At 44.4% G+C, this 22,242-nt stretch overlaps 1 protein-coding gene across 2 annotated transcripts in view; it reads right to left on the bottom strand.

Moving 5' to 3' along the window:
• The window catches only part of MYOF (myoferlin), a 161,840-nt gene that overhangs the window by 112,261 nt on the left and 27,337 nt on the right, over nucleotides 1-22,242 (bottom strand). For both annotated transcript variants that reach the window (XM_057530485.1, XM_057530486.1), the window contains exons 4-5: nucleotides 8,522-8,630; nucleotides 5,123-5,210 (exon numbers count right to left, since the gene is read on the bottom strand). In XM_057530485.1, the coding sequence (XP_057386468.1) occupies nucleotides 5,123-5,210; nucleotides 8,522-8,630 (197 nt within the window). The remainder of the gene's footprint in view (nucleotides 1-5,122; nucleotides 5,211-8,521; nucleotides 8,631-22,242) is intronic.

Below are 22,242 nucleotides of genomic sequence, written 5' to 3'. Positions count from 1 at the left end.
TTTATATTTGTATAAGCAGATATGCTTTTGAACTCAAAAAACACCCCCAATGAGTTCATGTTTTAAAATGTGAAAAGACCTATTGATATTTAAATTAGAGGGAGTGGACGCGTTACTTTTACACAAAATGGTAAAGATTTTTAAAGAGTCAGTTTAAGGAAAGTGAAAAAACCCAATTTCTTGGCCAGATGTTCTGTTTATGTTAAGGTCTGTGATGGCAGGAGGTGTGCCTGCCTTGCCGTTATTTCTGTCTCATGTTTGTTGCTCTTATTTCCCCCAAGACTGTAAGGTGTTGGGTTTTTTTCCTTAGTGTCTTCCCTAGCATGGAGTTGTACCAAGTACTCAAAGATATCTTTGCTTGGTTGAATTGTCACATTAAGACAAAAAAAGTTTTATCTTAAAACATCCAGATAGGGACTTCCCTCGTGGTCCAGTGGTTAAGAATCTGCCTTCCAATGCAGGGGACGCAGGTTAGATCCCTGGTCGGGGAACTAAGATCCCACATGCTGCGGGACAACTAGAGAGCCCGCGTGCCACAACTACTCAGCCCGTGAGCTCTGGAGCCCACGCACTGCAACGAAAGATCTCACGTGCTGCAACTAAGATCCTATGCAGCCAAATTTAAAAAAAGTTTAAAAAAAATCCAGATAATCTAGGACATTAAAAGATTTTCTTAAGTTTCTTTTAGCCAGATTATGAAATCATTATTCAGAACGCCACCCTTGACCCAGCTGTGGTGAATGTGAATCTCATAGAACAAAGATGGCCCTTCCAGATCAAAGAAACCTGTTCATTTTTCAAATAAAGAAATTTCACTTTGTCATTTCACACTTAAACATAAAATTGCCTTGCGGACACAGCTCATTTGCAGGCCAGCACTTGCTAACATTCTTTGAAATCCAACTAAAAGGAACCCAAGTTCTGGCTCATTTCCTATCTCCGTCCAGCAGTATCAGGTATTAAAAAGAACTTCTGAGGCAGACCTTGGCCACCTGCCATTGGAACCCGCTGGAAATCAGCTAGCTTCCTAAGAGGATGGGGGACTCAGTCCACAAGCACTGCTGGAGCTTGACTTGTGCTGCCAAGACAACCCACGAGGTGAGGAGAAGGAGCCTTGGGCAAAGGAAGCCTGGATGGCAAGGGTTTTCTCCCCAGTGGGTTTAAAATTTCAAGAGTTGGTGCTTTTCTCATTTCTAAGGAAGCAGTCTTTGCTCCAGGGAAATGGCATGTTTTCTGAGCTTGGGCTTACAAGGGTCCATCTCAGGAGATGGGACCTCCCCCTATGCTCCTAACAGCTTGATAAATTGCTTATTCTCAAAGTCTTCCTGGTCCATTAGGACACAACCCACCCCCCTTTTTTAAGATATTTAACAAAAAAGCATTTAGTCATCTCAACATGACTCTGAGCCAAACCAGATCATTCTTTTCTAATAGCTCTGCTTTTTAGAGGAAGCAATTTGAATGTTCATACAGACTGTGGCCCTCAACTGAGCTCATAACTACAGCTACCCAGAATTGTTTTTGTAATAATAATAAAGACCACATTAAGGTAGAACTTACTCTATGCCAGGCACTGGGCTAAGTGCTTTCTATGCATTATCTCATTTAATCCTTGCAACCACTTCATGATGTGCTACTGTTCTCCCCCACCTTACAGTAGAGTAACTGAGATTCAGACAAGTTTAGTGACTTACCCAAGGTCACATAGCTAATTAACAGTAGACACAGAGGAGCTTCCCTGGTGGTGCAGTGGTTGAGAATCCGCCTGCCAATGCAGAGGACACAGGTTTGATCCCTGGTCTGGGAAGATCCCACATGTCGCGGAGCAACTAAGCCCGTGCGCCACAACTACTGAGCCTGCGCTCTAGAGCCCGTGAGCCACAACTACTGAACCCACATGCCACAACTACTGAAGCCTGTGCGCCTAGAGCCCGTGCTCCTCAATGAGAAGCCACCACAATGAGAAGCCCACACACTGCAATGAAGAGTAGCCCCTGCTCGCCGCAACTAGAGAAAGCCTGCGCACAGCAGCGAAGACCCAACACAGCCAAAAAGAAAGAAAGAAAATAAATAAATTTATAACAACAACAACAACAAAAACAATAGACAGAATCTAACATAGGCTAGTGTGACCCCAAAGCCCTTGCTCTTATCCATAATGTTACACCTTGAGAAAAAAAAAGTCTTGTCTCCAAACCTGAACTGAAAGTTCCTGGAGGGGAGGAGGTGTATTTTAAAGAATTTACCACCCTCACTGCAGCATTAAGCAATGGGTCAGGAAACCCAGCAACCAATTTCTTTACTCCATAAATACTAAAGTTGTGTGATGCCAGTTCACTGTAAACTATAAGTTTACTCTTTCTACTTGAATGAACCTCAGTGCTATTTTTTTCCTAAAGGTCCGGCTCAAGGGGTACCTCAAAAGGGCCCATTTAACATTTTGGCTCTTGAAATGGAATAAACATAATGAAACTGTCTTTTATCTACCAGTATACAGGGCTGAATAGTGTCCTCCCAAAAGTCTTGCCCATCTGTAACCTCAGAATGTGATCTTATTTGGAAACAGGGTCTTTTAGATGTAATCAAGTTAACCTGAGATGACACTGGATTAGGGTGGGCCGAATCCAATGACTGGTGTCCATATAAGACGTGAGAAATTTGGACATGGACACACAGAGAGAGCACCACGTGAAGACAGACACACAGGGAGAACACTGTGTGATGACAGAGGCAGGGACTGGAGTGATGGGTCTACAAGCCAAGGGACACCAAGGATTGGCAGCAACCACCAGAAGCTAGGACAGAGGCATGGAACAGAATTTCCCTTAGAGTCCTTGATTTCAGACATCTAGCATCCAGAACTGCGAGAGGATAAATTTCTATAGTTTGAGCCACCCAGTTTGTGGTACTTTATTACAGCAGCCTTAGGAAACTAGTAAATAGGATCTGGCTTAGGAAAAATATCAGTGTAAGAAAAGGCACCCTGGTCCTCCCAATTCAGAGGCTACACCAGATAGCCCACCAGTTGGGGCTGCCTTTTTTGGGCCCGAAAGTACCTACTGTCCTTCCCAGGCCAAAGCAAACGCTGGTGACAGTGGGCATCGGCGGAGGAGGAAGAAATTGGTTGGACCACTTGGTTCAGCCCCTGCTGGCGTGCTGCTCAGGACTGCGCTGTTTCCTCTGTGGTGTATCTGTCATCACTGCTCTGGCAGCAAAGGGATCCACAGATGTTCTCAAGCTACCACAGGGCCCTTGCGGGGCCGAGAGTGTCCAAGGACAGAGCAGCGTGCCCGTGGTGCCGGTGGGCAGAGGGTGAAGGCAGAGCGCGTTGCTGATGTGCTGGTACCCTTATAAGAGGTAAGGGGCTGTGTCAGTCCCAAATGTCCCCAAGGGAGAAGGGGCCAGGTGACCCATGCTGGACACACAACTGCGTGGTCAATTAATGGGCCCAAACCTTAATATCAGGGCATCAGTGGGCTGGGCGAGCAGGGGCAATGGCTGGGATGGGCTGAGGCAGACCAGAAGTCACAGAGGAAGAGGGCAGAGACATCACAGGGCAGGAAGGGAGGTGCTGCCACAGGTGCCAAGAAGACCCCTCAGGTGGCCAGAGAGCTGAGTTCAGAACCAAGAAAAACTCAGAGAAGCCAGGACCTGAGGAGCCAAGCCTGGCAGGAACCAGGGCCAGGGTGCCCTCCCAGGAAGAAGAATTTCAAGGCGGGGCGAGTGGGCCCTCCCTCCCTGGGGTGCACGCCAAGGCTGGGAAGACGGGGGCGTCTGGTGAGACCCCTCCGCGCAGAGGAAGACACAGAGACACGTCTAGCATCCCGTCACCCTGCAAAGACGCTAACGGAGGTCGGACTCAGCTGCGTGAAAGGCCTGACTGTCTTGTAGACCGCCCTCCACCTGCGGCCCAAAACCCACCCCGAGTCCCACGCCCCAACCCCATCCAAAGCAGCACCTGATGGCCCTGAATGACCCACACCCCACGTCCGTGAACAAGGAGCACAAGGTGGGTTGTGCGGCAGGAAGCACTTGCTTAAAGGACCAAGGGGCTGTTCGGAGGCGGGAGGGGGTCAGGGCCAAGGGAGAGAGAGGCTCCAATCCAAGGGCTCCGACCACGAGACTGGCGGCTGAGAGCTCAGCCTGCTGATGGCACGTTTAGGAGCTGAAGACACGTGAAGAGAGTACAGGCCACTCCTGAGACCCACAACCAGGCAACAGTGTATGGGGTGCAAGCTACAAACCCAAAGCAAAGCCCTGCCTGGGACCTTCCGCTGGACGGGCTCACGTGAGGCTGCTCAGTCATGTCACCAAGCAGGACCCCATGAGGCCTTCCCAGAATAGACCCCGCCCATGCCCTCCGCCTGCCTTTTGTCTGTAGAAAAACGTTAGTCACAGAATAAATTTAATCAGAGAAGTGAGAAAAGGCAGAAAGAAAGAACAACAGTCAAGGAAGACAAAATAATAATACTTTAGCCGTTAAACAAAGTCAGGGACCTTTAGTTCTTCCTCAAGGACTACAGATACTATTCTGAGCCGTGTCCTTTGAGCTGTTTTGCAGATACTGAAACCCCCCACCAGGTGGAAGAAGTTAACTGTATGCTGCCCACAAGCACGCAGACCCCAGACCCATTGGAAACAGGAGGTTGATGATGCTGACTCCCAATTACCTCACCACCAACCAATCAGAAGAATGCCCACGAGCTGATCACGCCCTGCTCCTTGAACATTATAAGATTCCTCACTACCCCTTCCAGGCTGGGACACACAATCTTGAGGGCATTAGCCCGCTGTGGCCCCGTTTACCTGGCAAAGCAATAAAGCTCTTTCTTTCTACTTCACCCAAAACTGTCTGCAAGATCTAATCTGGCACCGGTATTCTGTCACCGAATTTCGGCAACAGTAAAGGACTGTCTCTCTGTCCCCTCTCCTTTGAAGGGCATTTGGTGAACTCTTGTAATGTCCCAATTCAGGGCAGCTCCACCTGCCTCATGGGGCCCTGTCTAGGTGGGCAGGGAGCTACAGAGAGTATAGTGACAAGGAGAGCTTTCTTGGAGTGTCCTTGTGTGTCATTAGTAGATCCCCCCTGGTGTAGGCTGGGCCTTCAGGAGGGTCAGCTTACCTCCCAAGCCTGGCACGCTGGTCTCACTGGGGTCATTCGGATGTGGAGCTGAAGGTGGATCATAGCCGATCACCAGGTCAATGGTGGCCTGGGTAGAAAAAATTCATTGCAGTCAGAATCAGTGCAGGGCATCAGAATGCTATAGACTCAACACAAACCAATTCAGCAGGAGTAAAAGTTCTAGTAGGGGTGAGCAGGGGGATGGGAACGTGAGAAGAGAAAGAGAGAAGGATGACACACCGTCCACTGATTATATCTTCCCACCGTGTGAGGCCAGGTGGAGCGGGCGTGCCTGGGAAAGCAGTCACTTGGTACAGGTTGCCAAGTGTATCATTGCTAAAGGGCAGCCTCAAAACCGGAGGAAAGTTTTGTGACAAGGAAGCTTGAACTTGTAACAAACCTCCTTCCTAGGCTGGAGATGGCCTCCAATCACAGAATTACAGTCACAGAGGCTCATTCTAAGTGTTTTAAGTTTTTTGTTTGCTCACTGATGTCTTTGTTCATTGCTGAAATTTATTTTCACACTTCTCTCCAAAAAGAATTTTAAGTGACTAACAAAAAGTTATAAAATGATGTGATTCATAAAATTGGGTTCAAAAAAAGGGAAACAAGTCTGATTAAAGAGGAAACAAAAATACAAACATGAAGTTGAAGATAAGTGCCACCTCTTGCATTAAATATGACCCCAAGTTGGCTGGAAGCCAAGGCAAGAAGGAGAACAGGAAATGTTATACATAACCTTTCATTATCAGAAAGGACGAAACATACTAACTCATTACAGGAGATAAAATTATTCCCATTTAAAAAATCTGAGTTAAATTTCTCACGTGGGGCATTATTTTAGGGCAGAGTTTCCTATACTTTCATATTTTGTGAACCGACAAAATTTCAAAAAAGTTTGCGAGGGGGACTCAACATAGGGTCACTAATTTTTATTTTGCCAAACACATGCCCTCAACTACCATCTACTACTATAATCATTTCACAAAATAAAGGACTTTTAACAGCAAAAATAAGGAAGGATAAACCTCAAAATAAAAGAAGTCCTTTGAAAATAAGAATGGCACACACACACACACACACACACACACCCACACACCCAGGTTATCAGATAAAATATAGGACATAAAATTTGGGACATATTTATACCAAAATTATTCATTGCTTATCTGAAATTCAAATTTAAATGGGGACTTTCCTGGTGGCGCAGTGGTTAAGAATCCGCCTGCCAATGCAGGGGACACGGGTTCGAGCCCTCATCCGGGAAGATTTCACATGCCGTGGAGCAACTAAGCCCGTGCGCCACAACTACTGAGCCTGTGCTCTAGAGCCCGCAAGCCACAACTGCTGAGCCCGTGTGCCACAACTACTGAGCCCACGCGCCTAGAGCCCGTGCTCCACAAGAGAAGCCACTGCAATGAGAAGCCTGTGCACCACAACAAAGAATAGCCCCCACTCACCGCAACTACAGAAAGCCCACGCGCAGCAACGAAGACCCAACGCAGCCAAAAACGATAAATGAATAAATAAATTAATTTTAAAAAAAAAGGAACCATCAATCACAAAAAAAAGAAAAAAAAATTTAAATGGGCATCCCACACTTCCATTTGCTACTTTTGCTACGCCTGGTAAACTCTAACAGACACACACACACACACACACACACACACACACACACACACACACAATTGCCCTGTTTTTTCCCATCTGTCTGCTCGTTAGTAAATACTCCCTCATGGATCAGCACATTCTTTGCCAACTTAAGAACTATGACCTGGGAGACACCGAACAGGATAATAAATGATGCCTCTGACAGCAGTTTCTTGACAAATATAGAATCATAAGAGCAGCGTCTCATGGCTACAACCAGGCCACAATAGGAACACCGAATGCAATGAGTGGCTTAATTGCCGAACTTGAAGAATCCACCTTTCAAACCCTAGAAGATTCCATGAGTGGCTCGACCTCTGTATTGATGGCTTCCCAGTAACTTCAGGATCCTCACAGGTGCTCCAGGCCCTCTTGCAGGGGTGAGGGGATACCAGGGGCCAGGCCTGAGGCCCTCACTCTTCCTTACTCCATTCAACGACTACAATTCTGCCATTTCAGGGTTCTACATATGCTTTCTTCTCTGCTTTAAAGAGGAAAAAAACAGCCAGGAAAATCACTGACTTGTACCATCTTCCCTTAGTATCATTTCTCTCAGCCAGTTTTGGGTAGATAGACGATAGCTGACATTCTGAATTTACATTTTATGATTAGAATGCTAATTCACAGCAAACCTATAAGTTTTGGAGACTAGACCAGCAAAATTGACATTCCTAATGGGCATTAATGCATTCTTGCCTTCAGGGATGGCCTCTTTTAAATTTTCTCCCTTTGCCCAGGCTCCCAAGCAAAATACTGACAAATTGTTTGGAAAACGAAGGGGTCAGAGGTTAACAGGGCAAGCATATTAGCTTTATGAGTGCTTGTTAGCAATCTTAAGAAATCTGAAAGCTGTGATGTTACAGTTAATTTTTTTTAAAGTGCACTTGAAAAAGAGTCTCTCTCTTCTGGTCTCATATCAGACAATATCAGTGTGTACTTGTTTAGAGAGGCTATGATCAGAAAACATTCAGCTGCCAATGGAATAATAAAGATCATGGGGATCTCCTTGGTGGCACAGTGGTTAAGAATCCTCCTGCCAATGCAGGGAACACGGGTTCGAGCCCTGGTCCAGGAAGATCCCACATGCCGCAGAGCAGCTAAGCCCGTGCGCCACAACTACTAAGCCTGCGCTCTAGAGCCCGCGAGCCACAACTACTGAAGCCCAGGCACCTAAAGCCTGTGCTCCACAACAAGAGAAGCCACTGCAATGAGAAGCCCACACACCACAACGAAGAGTAGCCCGCGCACCACAACGAAGAGTAACCCCCGCTCTCCGCAACTAGAGAAGGCCCGTGCACAGCAATGAAGACCCAATGCAGCCAAAAATAAATAAATAAATAAATAAATTTAATTTTAAAAGAATCATGATATTAACATCTTGATATTCTGGTCTAATATTAATGAATTACCTTCTATAGAATGTTTCAAAGAGTATCTGAGACACAGAGCTATACTCTCCATACAAATGTTAACAACCAAGTGAATATGCCCGGAGCTGTACCAAGATAGGGTTCCACTCATGCTATAGCATTCTGCCATAGAAAATCAAGTTTATCTACTTTGTAGTTCTGTCAATATGAGTACAGGATGAGGCCATATCATTTGTAAATGCGCCTATTTATCTCAAAACCATTAGGGAGAGTGTGTGTGTGTGTGTAGTGAGTTACTTATAATTTCACACTCTTGTCTTAATGAACCTTTGCAAAGCCATCTCACTTCAAAGCCATTCAACAAGAGGGAAATGCTCACCCCAGTCTCTTGCCCCCTTTCGTTTAGCAGGGAGATCAGTTTGTAGGGCAGCGATCGGCTCTGGTCGCCGATCAGGTCTTTCAGGGCTACGGTGGCCGTGCCAATTAACCTGCAGGGGAAAGGAAAAAGCACACAGTAACCCACATAAGAGGCATGTTTCCATTTCCGCACTGGACCTCCCAATCCTCTTCCTGTTCATCTGCGAGCATTAAAATCACTCATAATGAAGCGTGAGCCATTTTGTGCTCTCCCTAGCAGGGTATTTTGGCAATAACCATCATACTTCAGCCTCCACGTCTCCATAACAAGTAATCATTTCAAGAGTCAAACTATGGTGCCTGTGAAATTTCAAGTCACAAATGAGATCGATGGGTGAGAGACAAAGACTGAATATAACCTTGAAGAATCCAGGAAGAGACAAAAGTAGGACAAAGTTTAGGCATTCTTCTGTAATGGACATTTAAAAGGACTCATAAAACATTGCCCACTGTAACCTGTTAATATGCTGTGATACAAAACAAAAGGGAGTTTAAGGTAGCAGAGGGAATTAAGGTAATTGCTAATTGCTAATTGCTAATCAGCTGACCTTAATATGATTAGACTGGGCCTACCCAGATAAGCCAGGATTGAAAGTAGAAGAGGGAGACAGAAGAGTCAAGAGACTTGCAAGAAACACTCAACAAGCTGTCACTAGTTTGAAGGGACCACAAGCCAAGGAATGCAGGAGGCCTACAGAAGCTGGAAAAGGCAAGAAAATGGATTCTCCCCTAGAGCCTCCAGAAGGAACACAGCCCAGCTGACACCTTCATTTTGAAGGTAAGCCCACTGGACTTCAGACCAGTAGAGCTGTACAGTGGTAAAATTGTGACGTTTTAAGCCACTAAGTTTGTAGTAATTTAAAGCAGCAACAGAAAATTAATACAGGTCTCATGCAGAAGTTTTTCTCACTTTCACCTTATTTCCTAAAATTTTTTGATTTTTTTTTTTTTTTTTTTTGGTTCCATCATCCTTCATGTAGGTAGTAGCAGTAGTAGACTTCATCTCATGTAGGCCATGGTCTTCAGAGACTGGCTAATTGATTTAGTAATGGGCTGAGGAAACCACACAAGAACACAGAAAATCTAAGCTTCCACCTGGGCCAGGTAACACATGGTCCAGAAGCTGCTTTGGTGTAACGGATACCTGACCAAATGTGAAAGTCCAAGTCCAGGTTAATGGAAGAGCGTTAGGAATTCACTGACTCAGGCCTGGGCACTGATGCTGTCTGATGTGTACAGCCTCAACGTAGAAGAAATGACTTAAAAGTGCATAATTTGTAAACTTGCCGATTGATTTTCATTTGAATAGTATCATATAGTAAAAGTGGTATAGGAAATAATTTTAATGGAAATAGTTTTGTGAAATAAAGGCCACTTGGGAACATTTGAGCAAAAAAAAACCCAACATTGTCCACTGTAAAAACATCCCAAGTAAACCTTCTTGCAGTGTAAGTAGGTTGCTAGTTTACTGAGGGGTAACTTGCTAACTCACATGCTGTGAAGCATCATTCAAAAGTTGGATGCGTGCACTTCTTTCTCTTCCTGGACCCCAAGGGATTATATTCAGCCTCTACCACTTACCCAGCCACCTCTTATTTTTTTGTTGTTATAGTCTTTCATTTGTTTTATCTTTTAGATTCCACATATAAGTGATAACATACAGAATTTTCTTTCTCTGTCTTACTTCATTCACTAAGCATAATACCCTCCAGGTCCATCCACGTTGTTGCAAACAAGAAAATTTCATTCTTTTTTAAGGCTGAGTAATATTCCATTGTGTATATGTGCCACATCTTCTTTATCCATTCATCTGTCGACAGACACTTAGCTTGCTTCCATATCTTGGCTATTGTAAATAATGCTGCTATAAACACTGAGATGCAGATATCTTTTTGAAATCATGTTTTCATTTTCTTTGAATATATACCCGAGTGGAATTGCTAGGTCCTATGGTAACTCTATTTTTAGTTTTTTGAGGAACCTCCATACTGTTTTGTTTTGTTTTTACAGTGGCTGCGCCAATTTACATTCCCACAAACAGTGTACAAGGGTTCCCTTTTCTCCACATCCTTGCCAACATTTGTTGCTTGCGGTCTTTTTGATGACAGCCATGCTGACAGGTGTGATGTGATATCTTATTGTGGTTTTGACCATCTACCTCTTAGCGCACATAACATACTGGTACAGAAGTACACCTGTGTCCCTCCTTACTAGAGTGAAGCTCCTGAAAGGCAGGGATTGTTTCCTGCTCTGTTCATTCCTCTAACCCCAGTGCTTGGAACATAGTTTGCTTATTAATAGATATTTACTGAATGAAGGAAAGAAACATTTTTGTAGTTAGGGCACATGATCAAAAAAATTTATAGAACACACATCCCCAGGGAGTTGGTCAATATAAAAGTGTAACCTGTGGAATATAGTCTGTAAATTGGGGTTATAACGCACAACATGGTATGACAGTGGGTGAACTGAAGGAGTTCCCTTTGTGAAATGCAATCAAAAAGCAAAGATTCCAGGGGTGTGCTCTCAGTATAGATACTGAAAAAGGAAAAGAGAAATAGTAAGAATTTTTAAATGCTATTTACTTATATCTTGTCTATATTTGCAACGACTTATACTAACAATAGCAGATATGATAGTCTGGAATATCATTAGCATAAAATTAGAAAACTAAACATCAAGTCCTCAAAATGATAGGACAGATTCCTTATACCAAAAAGCCCGTGGTGAAGAAACCGTAGTTGAGAATAAAAATAGCTCTGGGCTTTCAGGCAAAAACAATAATCAGGAAAGATCCCCCTGTGGAGAAATATTCATTTTATTTAAAAATGTTGAGCTTCCCTGGTGGCGCAGTGGTTGAGAGTCTGCCTGCCAATGCAGGGGACACGGGTTCGAGCCCTGGTCTGGGAAGATCCCATGTGCCGCGGAGCAACTAGGCCCGTGAGCCACAACTACTGAGCCTGCGTGTCTGGAGCCTGTGCTCTGCAACAAGAGAGGCCGCGATAGTGAGAGGCCCGCGCGCCGCGATGAAGAGTGGCCCTCACTTGCCGCAACTGGAGAAAGCCCTTGCACAGAAACGAAGACCCAACACAGCCAAAAATAAATAAATAAATAAATAAATAAATAAATAAATATTCTTAAAAAAAAAAATGTACATTTTGTTTTAAAATCAGGAAGTGAAAGTTGATGTCAACATAGACACATTATTTTTAAACAGACATATATCTGTATACTCATCCCCCACTCGGACCTCAGAAATAGGACCAGATTGTAGATTCGGGGTCTGTCATCCAACCACATACGTCCAGTGACTCAGAATAAGTGACTTCACTTCCTGTGAATAGATACGTTATATCACACGAGACCAAACATTGCTACGGCACCCTGTTTCACACAACTTACCCCACGACGTGAGCCACTGGCACAGGGCTTCTTGGAAGAGTGCACTGACTTGAAACGAACACACCCAAGACATTCAACAACCATGATGGATTCTCCTCTCTTCTAATATCACAAGTAGAGTCAGAAAAGAAAAATTTTGCCTCCAGAGGATTAAGAGTGCACTTTTCAGCTCTTTTAGGTCAATATAGAAATTAGGTCTCTCTGTCAATGCTGCGAATTGACGGGACCTTTACAGAGTAATTTTTCAGATGAGTACGTTCACTCCGTTATGTTAGTTTCTTGTTTGTTTTTGTTTTTTTAACATCAGTATGTTTTCTTCTCACTTGGGTTTTTATCCGCCTGATATATTGAGGACAAGAGATTACCCATGACTCCATCTCCACCTGATGAAACAGAGGAACCTCCCACACAAGGTGAGAACCCCTGGCAAAATCTCTTCCAGCCCTACAGGGTGTGAGCTTCTCGCCACGGGCTTCTCTCCATGTTTTAAGACAGCAGGCCAAGGGGTTGGTTAATTCGGTTTTTTCAATAAGAACAAAGTGTGAAAAGGTTTAAAAGTTATCTGACTGGTACTCACCTTGGAAAGACATGGAAACACATTGGATTTTACTCCTCACAGTTCCATGATTCATAACCTAACTTCGTGATTAAAATCATAACATTGTACACTTGAACATGTACTGATTTGCTTTTGCTAAAGCCAAGATGACCTGAATCTCTATAAACAATAAATAATCCCTGGAACAAAACAAAAAATACAGCATGCAGGGATGATACTGAAGTGGAAAGAGGGCTGACCTGGGTTGGACCAGCATTTATCAACAGTGGCACTACTGACACTTTGAACTGGATAATTATTTGTTTTAGGGGGCTGTCCTGTGCCTTGTCAGATGCTCAGCACCTTCCCTGGCCTCTACCCACTAGAGCATCTCTACACATTGCCAGTTGTCTCCATAGGCAAAATCACCACAGGCTGAGAACCACTGGGTTAGACAATTCCTGTTCTACCCCTAACTCTGTGTCCCAACTTCCTTTGAGGACTTGCTTAAGTCACCCAAATCTCTGAGCCCCCTTCATTATCTGCAAATGAGTAGATTGAAAGAATTCCTCAGACCCTTTTTAGCCCTGAAAGTCTGCTACTGGCTTATACATGTGATGTTCCTATGTATGTCTATTCAGAAAACTCTCTCATGTTATACATTTCTTTTCTCTTAAAGCCTTTGTTCATTGATTTAGGGGGAAAAAAATATCCTAGAAAATGTCCATAATGAACAATCCAGAATACTAGGCAAGTTTTCTGCCTTCAAAGGTGTTGGCCTATAACATCAGGAGTCAAACAAATTCCCACAGGGTGTCAGGAGGAAAGTTTAGGCCAATAACAGAAATGTGGAATACAGTGAGTATTAGGTAAGACAATAGGGAGTGGTGGGACTTGTGGCTAACTGGGGAGAACAGCTTTGCCTAAAACACAAAACCCATCTGCTGGCCCTTTATGGCCCTGAATGGTTTTACAACCTCCATTCTGACTCATCCAGTATCCGCTGCTTTCCCCTCCCCATGAGAGGGTGTGAGAGGATGGTAACAAATAACAGACCAGGAACGGAGTGAAATAAAAGAAGCCAATCATGAAGTCTGATCTCAATTCCTTCTTTCAGAAACCTTTAGTCCCATTTCTTAAGATTTGCTTTTTCATCATAAAATTCTTATGCTTGTGGGGGTGGGGTGGGGTGGGGGGAGGGGAGGGAGACGTCAAAGAAAACTTAAATTTCTTTTTTCTGAAGTAAAGATAGTGCGTGTTTAGATGAAAGCCTAGAAAGACTTTAATCCACAAAATATTTTTAACGGCTCAGTGAGTTGAAGAAAAATGTAAACAGTTACAACTTCTAAGATCTTTCACTGTAAGTTGAAGAAAACATCCACTATGGTTGTCTGAACTCTATGGGGCTTTGAAGGCAAGCCTGGCCGGGCCTATTTTCTATGATGTTGCTTGGATACAAAATACAGTGAGAGACTGGGAAATGATGACTTGGCCTCCTACACAGGGAATAAGAAGAGTTCAGTCGGACCACAAGCCAATTTCCTTTAAAGAAGGTGATACTAAACCAAGACCCTATTTCTTTCATATTACTAATGCTATAAATATGTTAAAATATTATGGTGTGAAAGGAATGGGGAAACTTTTGCCCTGTGTTTTCATGGAAAAATAAGAGTCTCCCCATGGGCTCCACCCAACACTAAAATGGATGGACCACGCCTCAAAAAGAAACTTATGGTGCAAGAATAATAAACAGCAGATGTATTCTGAAATGAAGAAAGAGCCAGTCCTTCTCCTATTCCTTTCAGTCCACAAACGCCCATATAGTTTGTTGTTGGTTCTCTCTGTGACATCAAACTAATTCTAAGCAATGGAAGCAACTACTTGAAAATTAGATGTTAGGCTTGGGGGAACTAAAGAGTTTAACTGTAAACTAGTCAACTCAGTCATGCAAGTGTTGGTTAAGAACTTTTGTTTCTTTCTTGTTAAAACAGAGTCTAGTGTGTTTAAAAGAGAAATGGAAAACATTTTCCCCATTGGCCTGGACGCAAATGTTAACAGTCGCATGCCACTGTGGTGAGTAAGGGCTTTGCTGGCTGAGTTCTTAATCAGGGGAACTCACATCTAGCGAGTTGTTCTTCTGTGCAGCAGGGACACAGCCCACATGGATTACTGGAGGAGGGTTTACTGGAAATTCCCTCATGAAGGAAAGGAAAAATAAGTTGGAGGCTGGAAAAGTAAATCACACGTTGCTCTATTTCTGCTCCCAAGGACTGCAGAACTACCAACTTCCCATCCTCCGAGGGGCAGTAACAATTGCCAACGGGGCTGGGGAACAAATGCTTTTCTGAGTGGCTCCCAGGTCTCCTGCAGGACCATGACTCGCCCACCCTTTGAAGCACTGGGCTCTCAGCCAGCTGGACCTTGTCGTCTGAGCCAGGCCCAGAAGGCCAGTGGGGATGCTTGGCTGGGTCCCGTCCCCTCCGCAGACTTCTCCCTCCCCTAGGCCAGTATCAGTGGAGCTCCTTCCTCGGCTCTGAGCCGAAAGGAGGGAGCGCCAAGCCCTGCACCTTGCTTTCTACCAGATGAGGGGAGAGACAGAGGCAACCATGGCAGTGAATCCTATCACACCTGTGGGTAACCCTCCGAGTCTCCCAACCGGCCCACCCTTGCGCTCTGGATTAGCTCCTAAAACTGTTTCTCAGAATGTGGTTCCCCAGACTTCCCTGCAGCAGAATCAGCAGGGCGGGTACAGATTCCCAGGACCCTGAGTCAGACTTTTTCTTTAGTTAATTCTTATACCCAGGAAGTCTGAGAAACAATGGTCTAGAACAGGTGGAGGGGTGAATGGAGGGCAGGGGGTAGGGAAGGCAGCTGGCAAAGCCAGATCTGGGGAACAGGGAACACGTGCAGTTTTCTAAAAGTACATTCCATGTGATAATACAGGTTCACGTTTGAGACATGGACATAGCAATCAATTATTTAATAGAACAAAGGAGAAAGCAAAACTCCATCAAAATCTACTCTGCAGGCCTAGTTACCTGCGCCCGCCCGTGGCTTCCCCTCCTTACTCCACACCAGGATTGTCAGAGGACCTTGAGGCCTTTGTCCTGTTCATCACAAGGGAGCAGGGGTTCTAGAAAACCTAGAAACTTCTAGTCCACAGTGGTTCCCCAACCTAGCCGTGTACAAGCCCCCTGAGGTGGAGGTGTAACAAACTCCATGCCCAGATTTTGGAATCACTGAACTAGCCTGGAGGCTGTGGCAGTATCTGCAGGATTCAGGGCCAGCCTTGCTGCAGACGGCATCACTTTAACAGGGGAAGGAGCTGAGTGGAAGCCCAGGTCTCTTCCCCAAAGCTCTCCCGGGCAGTGAGGCTACAAGGCCACGGGTGGGTTAACTAGCCTAATGCCTGGCATGTAGAAGATGTCCGAGAGTTATTTCTTGAATAAATGACTGTAACCCGCTATTTTGCTATTTGCTCCTGACCAATTCTCCTGTTCATTCAGTCCTCAAAGTTCTGGCTCTATGCTTGTCCGTTCTGGACAGTTCAACAGAACTCCCAGGCTCCGTCTCTGTCTAATGCCCTCATCCTTTAGACTCAAGGCAGTAGTATTCATTCATTCATTCATTCATCAAGCACTTGGACCTTATAAAGTAAGGGGGACAGCATAACATAGTGACTAAGAACTTGGCGCTAGACAGAGCTGACTGATTCAGACTTATCCTTGTACCACAGATTGTGTAACTTCTCTGAGCCTCAGTGTCCTCATCCGCAAAGTGGGGATAATGACAGCTCCTACCTAACAGTATTGTTGTAAGGATTAAAAGGATGATCTGGTAAGTGCTTCACATCACTTTTCATTATTATTTCAGACACTATTCTGGAAAAAGAGATCCTAAAAAAAATATGACTCCAAGTCAGTACTTGCAGGGAAAGCTGGTCTGAACTCATGCACAGCCTAAATCACAGGAAGGCGGGTTTATCTATGCGGAGTGTGGGCAAGTGGGCATGAATGAACAGACAAGAACCCTTTGTAACTACCCACAGCCATTTCTATACAATCACTGTGCAGAGTTCTTAAAACCAATCCTTTCTCTTACGTACATCGAATAGCTCCCTCCCCACCGTCAGTGCTACATATACACCGTGAATCTGTTTGGAAAACAATTTTTATTTTCAGGATTAGACCAGAAGTAAACTTCAGCTGTAGCTGAATTCTCATAAAATCCAATTAGTCGAATCTGAATGCATTTTTAAAGCCATAGGTCTCATAAAACGTTTCACTATAAAAGAGACCCCAGAGCAAATCCTTATATGAAAAACCTTTCTAAACCAGGGCACGTGTACATGCATGTGCGCACACACACACACACACCCTTTACCCTGTCTTTTTCTCCCCTTTTCCCCTGCTTCATTCTTCTTCATCATATTTATCACCATCTGATAAACTATATGTGGATTTACTTGTTTATTGTCTGTTGCCTCCACTCAGATGTGAGCCCCGTGAAAGGCATGGAGTACCCCCAGCGCCTAGAGCAGTGTCTGACACACAGCAGCCATAAGCAAATATTTGTTGAATGAATAAACTAATTGATACATCACTGAAGATAGTCCAATGACCTTGCAAATGATTTATAGGTTATGAAGCTTCCTCTCCTAAGAGATGTTCCTCCAAGTACAATCAGGAGATAATTACAGCTCTTATTATGAAATGCCTTTCTCTTTCAGTCTCTCCGGGTGTTTCTCACCAGGGCTGTGATCTCCCCAAACAGCGGGGTTCAGCCTCTCCAGCACCCAGAGCCAGCCAGCCCAAACCAGCTTTGATCTTTGCATAGCTTTGTTGCTCTGTTGAAAAAGCGGAACTAAAAAGAAATCAGAACTGGGAGTTCTGTTCCAAGTACCATCTGCCTCTGGCTTAGACTTTCGCACAGCCTGAGAAGCTACTCCAGGTAGAAAACCTGCCTCAACCCTTCTCACCAACCACACGGGGGGAAAAGGAGAGGTCATGGGGACCGCCTCAATTAATCCCACTGCTATGTTTACACATGGTAGTGGCAGAAGCGAGTCTCACCACTAGGGGAAATAAAAGTATTAAAAGCTTGAACACAAGGTCTTTCGTACACCAGTAAACAAAAATTTCTCATAAGCAATACCACACCATCCCATCAAATTAATTCCATTCCAAACCGCAGTCTTTGTTTTCTCTAAGCCAAAACAAAACAAAAACAAAAAACCCTTGCCCAGCGAGTTAGTATATTTCATAACCCAGGCTTGTCCTTTTGCTTTTTATAATTCTACAGCCCCCAGTACCATCCTGTGTGTAAGTGTGTGTGTTAGTTATGCTGTGCTCTCACTCATCCTGGCACTCTGGCCCTCAACACACACACAGACACACACACACACACACACACACACAGAGGAAATAAACATTGGAAGGTCTGAGGTTAAACTCTGGATTTACGAGGTTAAATCCACATGCTTCCAATTAAAGAGCTGGGTGACTTTAAGCAATTTGGTGAACCTCTCTGAGCTACATTTTTCTCAACTCTAAGATGTCAATAAGCCTGTCTGACTCAAAGTCATTATAAAGATGAAAACCAATGGTGTGTGGAGCAGTTTTAGCACAATTCCTGGCACATGGTAAGCCCACAATAGATATTAGCTATTATGTTGTTCATCAGGAAATTTAAGTGATTTTTTTCCTTAATTATATTAAATTTGCCCTTATGTCTATCACTTACTGAGGAAGTATTCCAGCCACCATCATGAAGATGAAGAAACTTGCCAAAAGCCACCCAACCAGTAAGTAGCAGAGCCAAAATCCAAACTAATCTCATGATCATGCAGCTGACCACTTGCCCACACCACCTCTTATGCAAGAACTCGGGTAAATTTCCTCCTAGGTATATTGTGAGGTCTTCGGTTATCTTCTTCTTACATTACAGCAAAGCAGACAATTTACCTTCAGAGGATGTCTCTAACTTTGCCGTGCATTTGTGTGGGGTATATGTGACGGTTTCAAATGTACAAGCACACACACGTGGAGGGGAAAAATAAGAGTACTAGGAAGGCAAACTTTTAGACAGTTACAGTCATTTTATATCAGACATTGTAATTTGCATTCCTACACGTTCAATTTGGATCTTTTTTAATACCTTCCACGTCTCTACTTACTTGCTCAAGCTTTCCTCTACCTTCCTTAACCTGTAGAATACGATTATAATACCTATTTCATTGTCCATACCTAATCATAATATCATCTAATAGTGTATCTGTTTAATAATGATGTATCTATTTTTTTCTTCACAATACTGAGGTAAAATCCTTCTGAGTACACTCTACCTTATGCTCATGAATTTGAAGGTTTTCCCACTCTGGATGGTGGGAGCATTAACGATTCTCAGCCCTCAGGTAGTTTCCTCACTGACCAGTACTCACCTGAGGAGTCAAGCGGAGCCCTCTGCAAATCTCTGGAGCACTCTGCGTGGGTGGTGGGTGTGTGTGTGCATGCGCGCCTAGCTCTAGGCTCCCACCTGCACCTCCCCAACTCTGGGAGACAACCAGGATCTGCCTGTCCTGCAGTGCAGCCTGGATATGCTCTCTAGGCATGAAGCTGGGCACTCAGAGGGCTCAGCTCATTTATCCCCCTCTCTTGGGGGTCACTGTCCTGTGCTGCTAGTGTCCAGTATCTGAAACCACTGGGGCATGTATTTCATCTACTTTTTCAGTTGTGTCAGGTGAGAGGGTAAATCTGGTCCCTGTGACATCACCTTAGCATGAGCAGAACACACGCATACACACACGCACAAATCTGAAAACTTGTAAAAATCTTTCATTCCTATATTTCCAGGCTCCTGAAGATGCTTCTTCTTTAGGAACTCAAGCAGAGTGACAGCACGGCCAGGATGCCAAGAGATCAGGGTCCCAGTCTCAACCCCTCTGAGCCTCAAGTCTCATCTCCACTTCTCGAGGTCATTGTGAAGATCACATGAGATGAGATATATTCCCTGAACTCATCTTGTTCATTGCAGGGAATGAGCTTAAGTGACTTATTACTCAATAGCATAAAATGCCTGCTTAAACTTTTACCTAAAAAGGAGGTACCAATACTCTGACAATGAGTGGGGGCTTGTTTTGTTTGTTTGCTTTTGGCAAAATTAGAAAAAAATTTTTAAGCTAGGGAGTTCCCTGGTGGTCTAGTGGTTGGGATTCGGTGCTTTCACTGCAGTGGCCCGGGTTCAATTTCAATCCCTGGTCGGAGAACTGAGATCCTCCCACAAGCAGTGCGGCATGGCAAAAAAAAAAAAAAAAAAAAAAATTAAGCTAAAAGATAATCATTCCACCTACATTTTGGTCCCTATAGGTGGTCAGAGGTTTTCAGTGTAATGGAAAAGTCAAGAGCACAGGTCTGAATATAAATGCTGACTCTGATACATACCTGCTGTGTGACCCTGAGCAGATGACTAAACCTCTCTGAGAAAAAACTGGGTATCTGTGAGGATTAGGTGGGATAATGCATTCAAAGGGCTCATTAAGGGATGGCCACATTGCCTGTCTGGAAAGGGAACTCTCATTCTTCAGCCACTGGGAAAATCCTTCCACTCTGACTTTTCAGCTAAAAATACCATTTCATGTGCATCACGTGACCAAGAGGCTCCTCTAGCTCTTCCCTCACCCTCTTTCAGTCCACATGGCTGGTTGGATGACTGTAAAATGAGGAAGAACAGAGTCTGCGCAGAACAGCCCCACCAGCCCGCAGCGCCTAGGGAGGGACGTTGCTGATGCACCAGCACTGCTCGTGCTCAGACTGCCCGGTCCTATGGGTGTGGGCGCCATGCTCAGGCAAACCCAGGCAGCCTGGTGCTGTTTGCTTATATGCCCTGAGGCTGCAGACTCTGGTGTGAGGGCCCTGTTTACACAGTCAGTCTCCATGGCAACAGCAAAGTTCACAGGCAAGACATTGCTTAAGCCGGTAGAAAAATTCTCTGCCCCCACCCTGTGCTTCCAGGTGAGGGAGACGTTCCCACACTGAGCAGTGAGCACAGCCTCAAGGCCAAATCTTTAATAGAAAAGCCAAGAAGAATATACGAGACCAAAATACACAAATATTTCAGGCAAACATACCTAAAATATTGCCCTGCTGTCATCCAAGGGCCCCACTGTGTTTTCAACAGGTATAAAATAAATATATAATGTTCTCCCAGTATTGTTTTCCCTGCTTCCTAACTGGTTCCTACATCCAAACTCCACACAGAAAGCCCAAGCCACACATTAAAAATGTAAATAAGATCATACTCCGTACCCTTCAACGAACTTCCATCCTACTAGGAATGAAATCCAAAGCTTGCATTGTGGCTCACAAAGCCATGCATGTTGTGGCTTTGCTGATCTCATCTCCATCCCCCATCCCAGCCCTCTGGCCTCTTCGATCTTTCTCCAACACCCAGGTATACTCCTGCCTCAGGGCCTTTGCACTTGCTGTTCTCTCTGCCAAGAATATTCTTTCCCCCAGAAAGTTGCATGGCTCATTCTTTCACTTTATTTAGGTCTCTGCTCAATTGTCACCTTATCACCACCTCACATAAAACTTTCCCCCACCCTCAGTAACCATCCTCTTACTCTGCTTTAGTTTTCTTCACGGGCTATGACAGTTTCCTCCTTAGATTACAGCACTTCAGAGTACCTGATCTATTACATATTTCTTCATGTATCTGTCTGTTTTGACTCTCTCTCGAGCATGAAACATTCAAGAAAACAACAACTTTGTTTGAAACATAGATGAGAGCTCCCAGGCCAGCCTGCCAGGCTTTATTGCCATGTTCAGATAGATGAGGCACAAAGTGATGAGGCCTGAACCAGGCTGCTGGGTGTGGCCACAAGTAAGAAGCACATCGGGCTTCCCTGGTGGTGCAGTGGTTGAGAATCTGCCTGCCAATGCAGGGGACATGGGTTCGAGCCCTGGTCTGGGAAGATCCCACATGCCGCGGAGCGACTAGGCCCGTGAGCCACAGTTGCTGAGCCTACGCGTCTGGAGCCTGTGCCCCGCAACAAGAGAGGCCGCGACAGTGAGAGGCCCGCGCACTGCGATGAAGAGTGGCCCCCGCTTGCCGCAACTAGAGAAAGTCCTCGCACAGAAACGAAGACCCAACACAGCCATAAATAAATAAATAAATACAAAATAAATAAATAAATACATACATACATCATACATACATAAATAAATAAAAATTTAAAAAAAGAAAAAAAAGAAACACATGGCACAAACAGTGGAAAGAAAGACAAGTAAGATTTGGCAACAGATTGGATAGGATGTAAAAGGGAGAAGATCCACAGAGACCGGAGGTTTTGAGCTCAGTGGTCTGGAGTTGTGCTCTCCACTGTGATGGCCACCAGCCACACGTGGTGAGGGAGCACTTGAAATATGGCTGGTCTGGACAGAGATGTGCTGCTAATGTGAAATACTAAGTCTTTGAAATCCGGCGTGTAAGAATAAAATGCATGTAAAAATGTCTCAATGATTCTTAAAATATTGATTCACATAGTATATATAATATTATCATTTCTATGTGTAAATAAAACATATTATTAAAATTCATTTCATCTGTTTCTTTTTGTTTTATAACATGGCTACTAGAAAAATTTTAATTACATATGCAGCCTGCACTATACTTCTTTCGGAGAGGGCTGGTCTAGAATATAAACAGTGGTACCACTTGCAGAAAGAGGAGAGGAAAGAAGAGAA

Source organism: Balaenoptera acutorostrata, chromosome 16 (genome assembly GCF_949987535.1).
Source record: "Balaenoptera acutorostrata chromosome 16, mBalAcu1.1, whole genome shotgun sequence".
Taxonomy (NCBI): Eukaryota; Metazoa; Chordata; class Mammalia; order Artiodactyla; family Balaenopteridae; genus Balaenoptera; species Balaenoptera acutorostrata.
The sequence above is the reverse complement of the archived record's forward strand: the minus strand, read 5'-3'. Positions and strand labels throughout refer to the sequence as shown.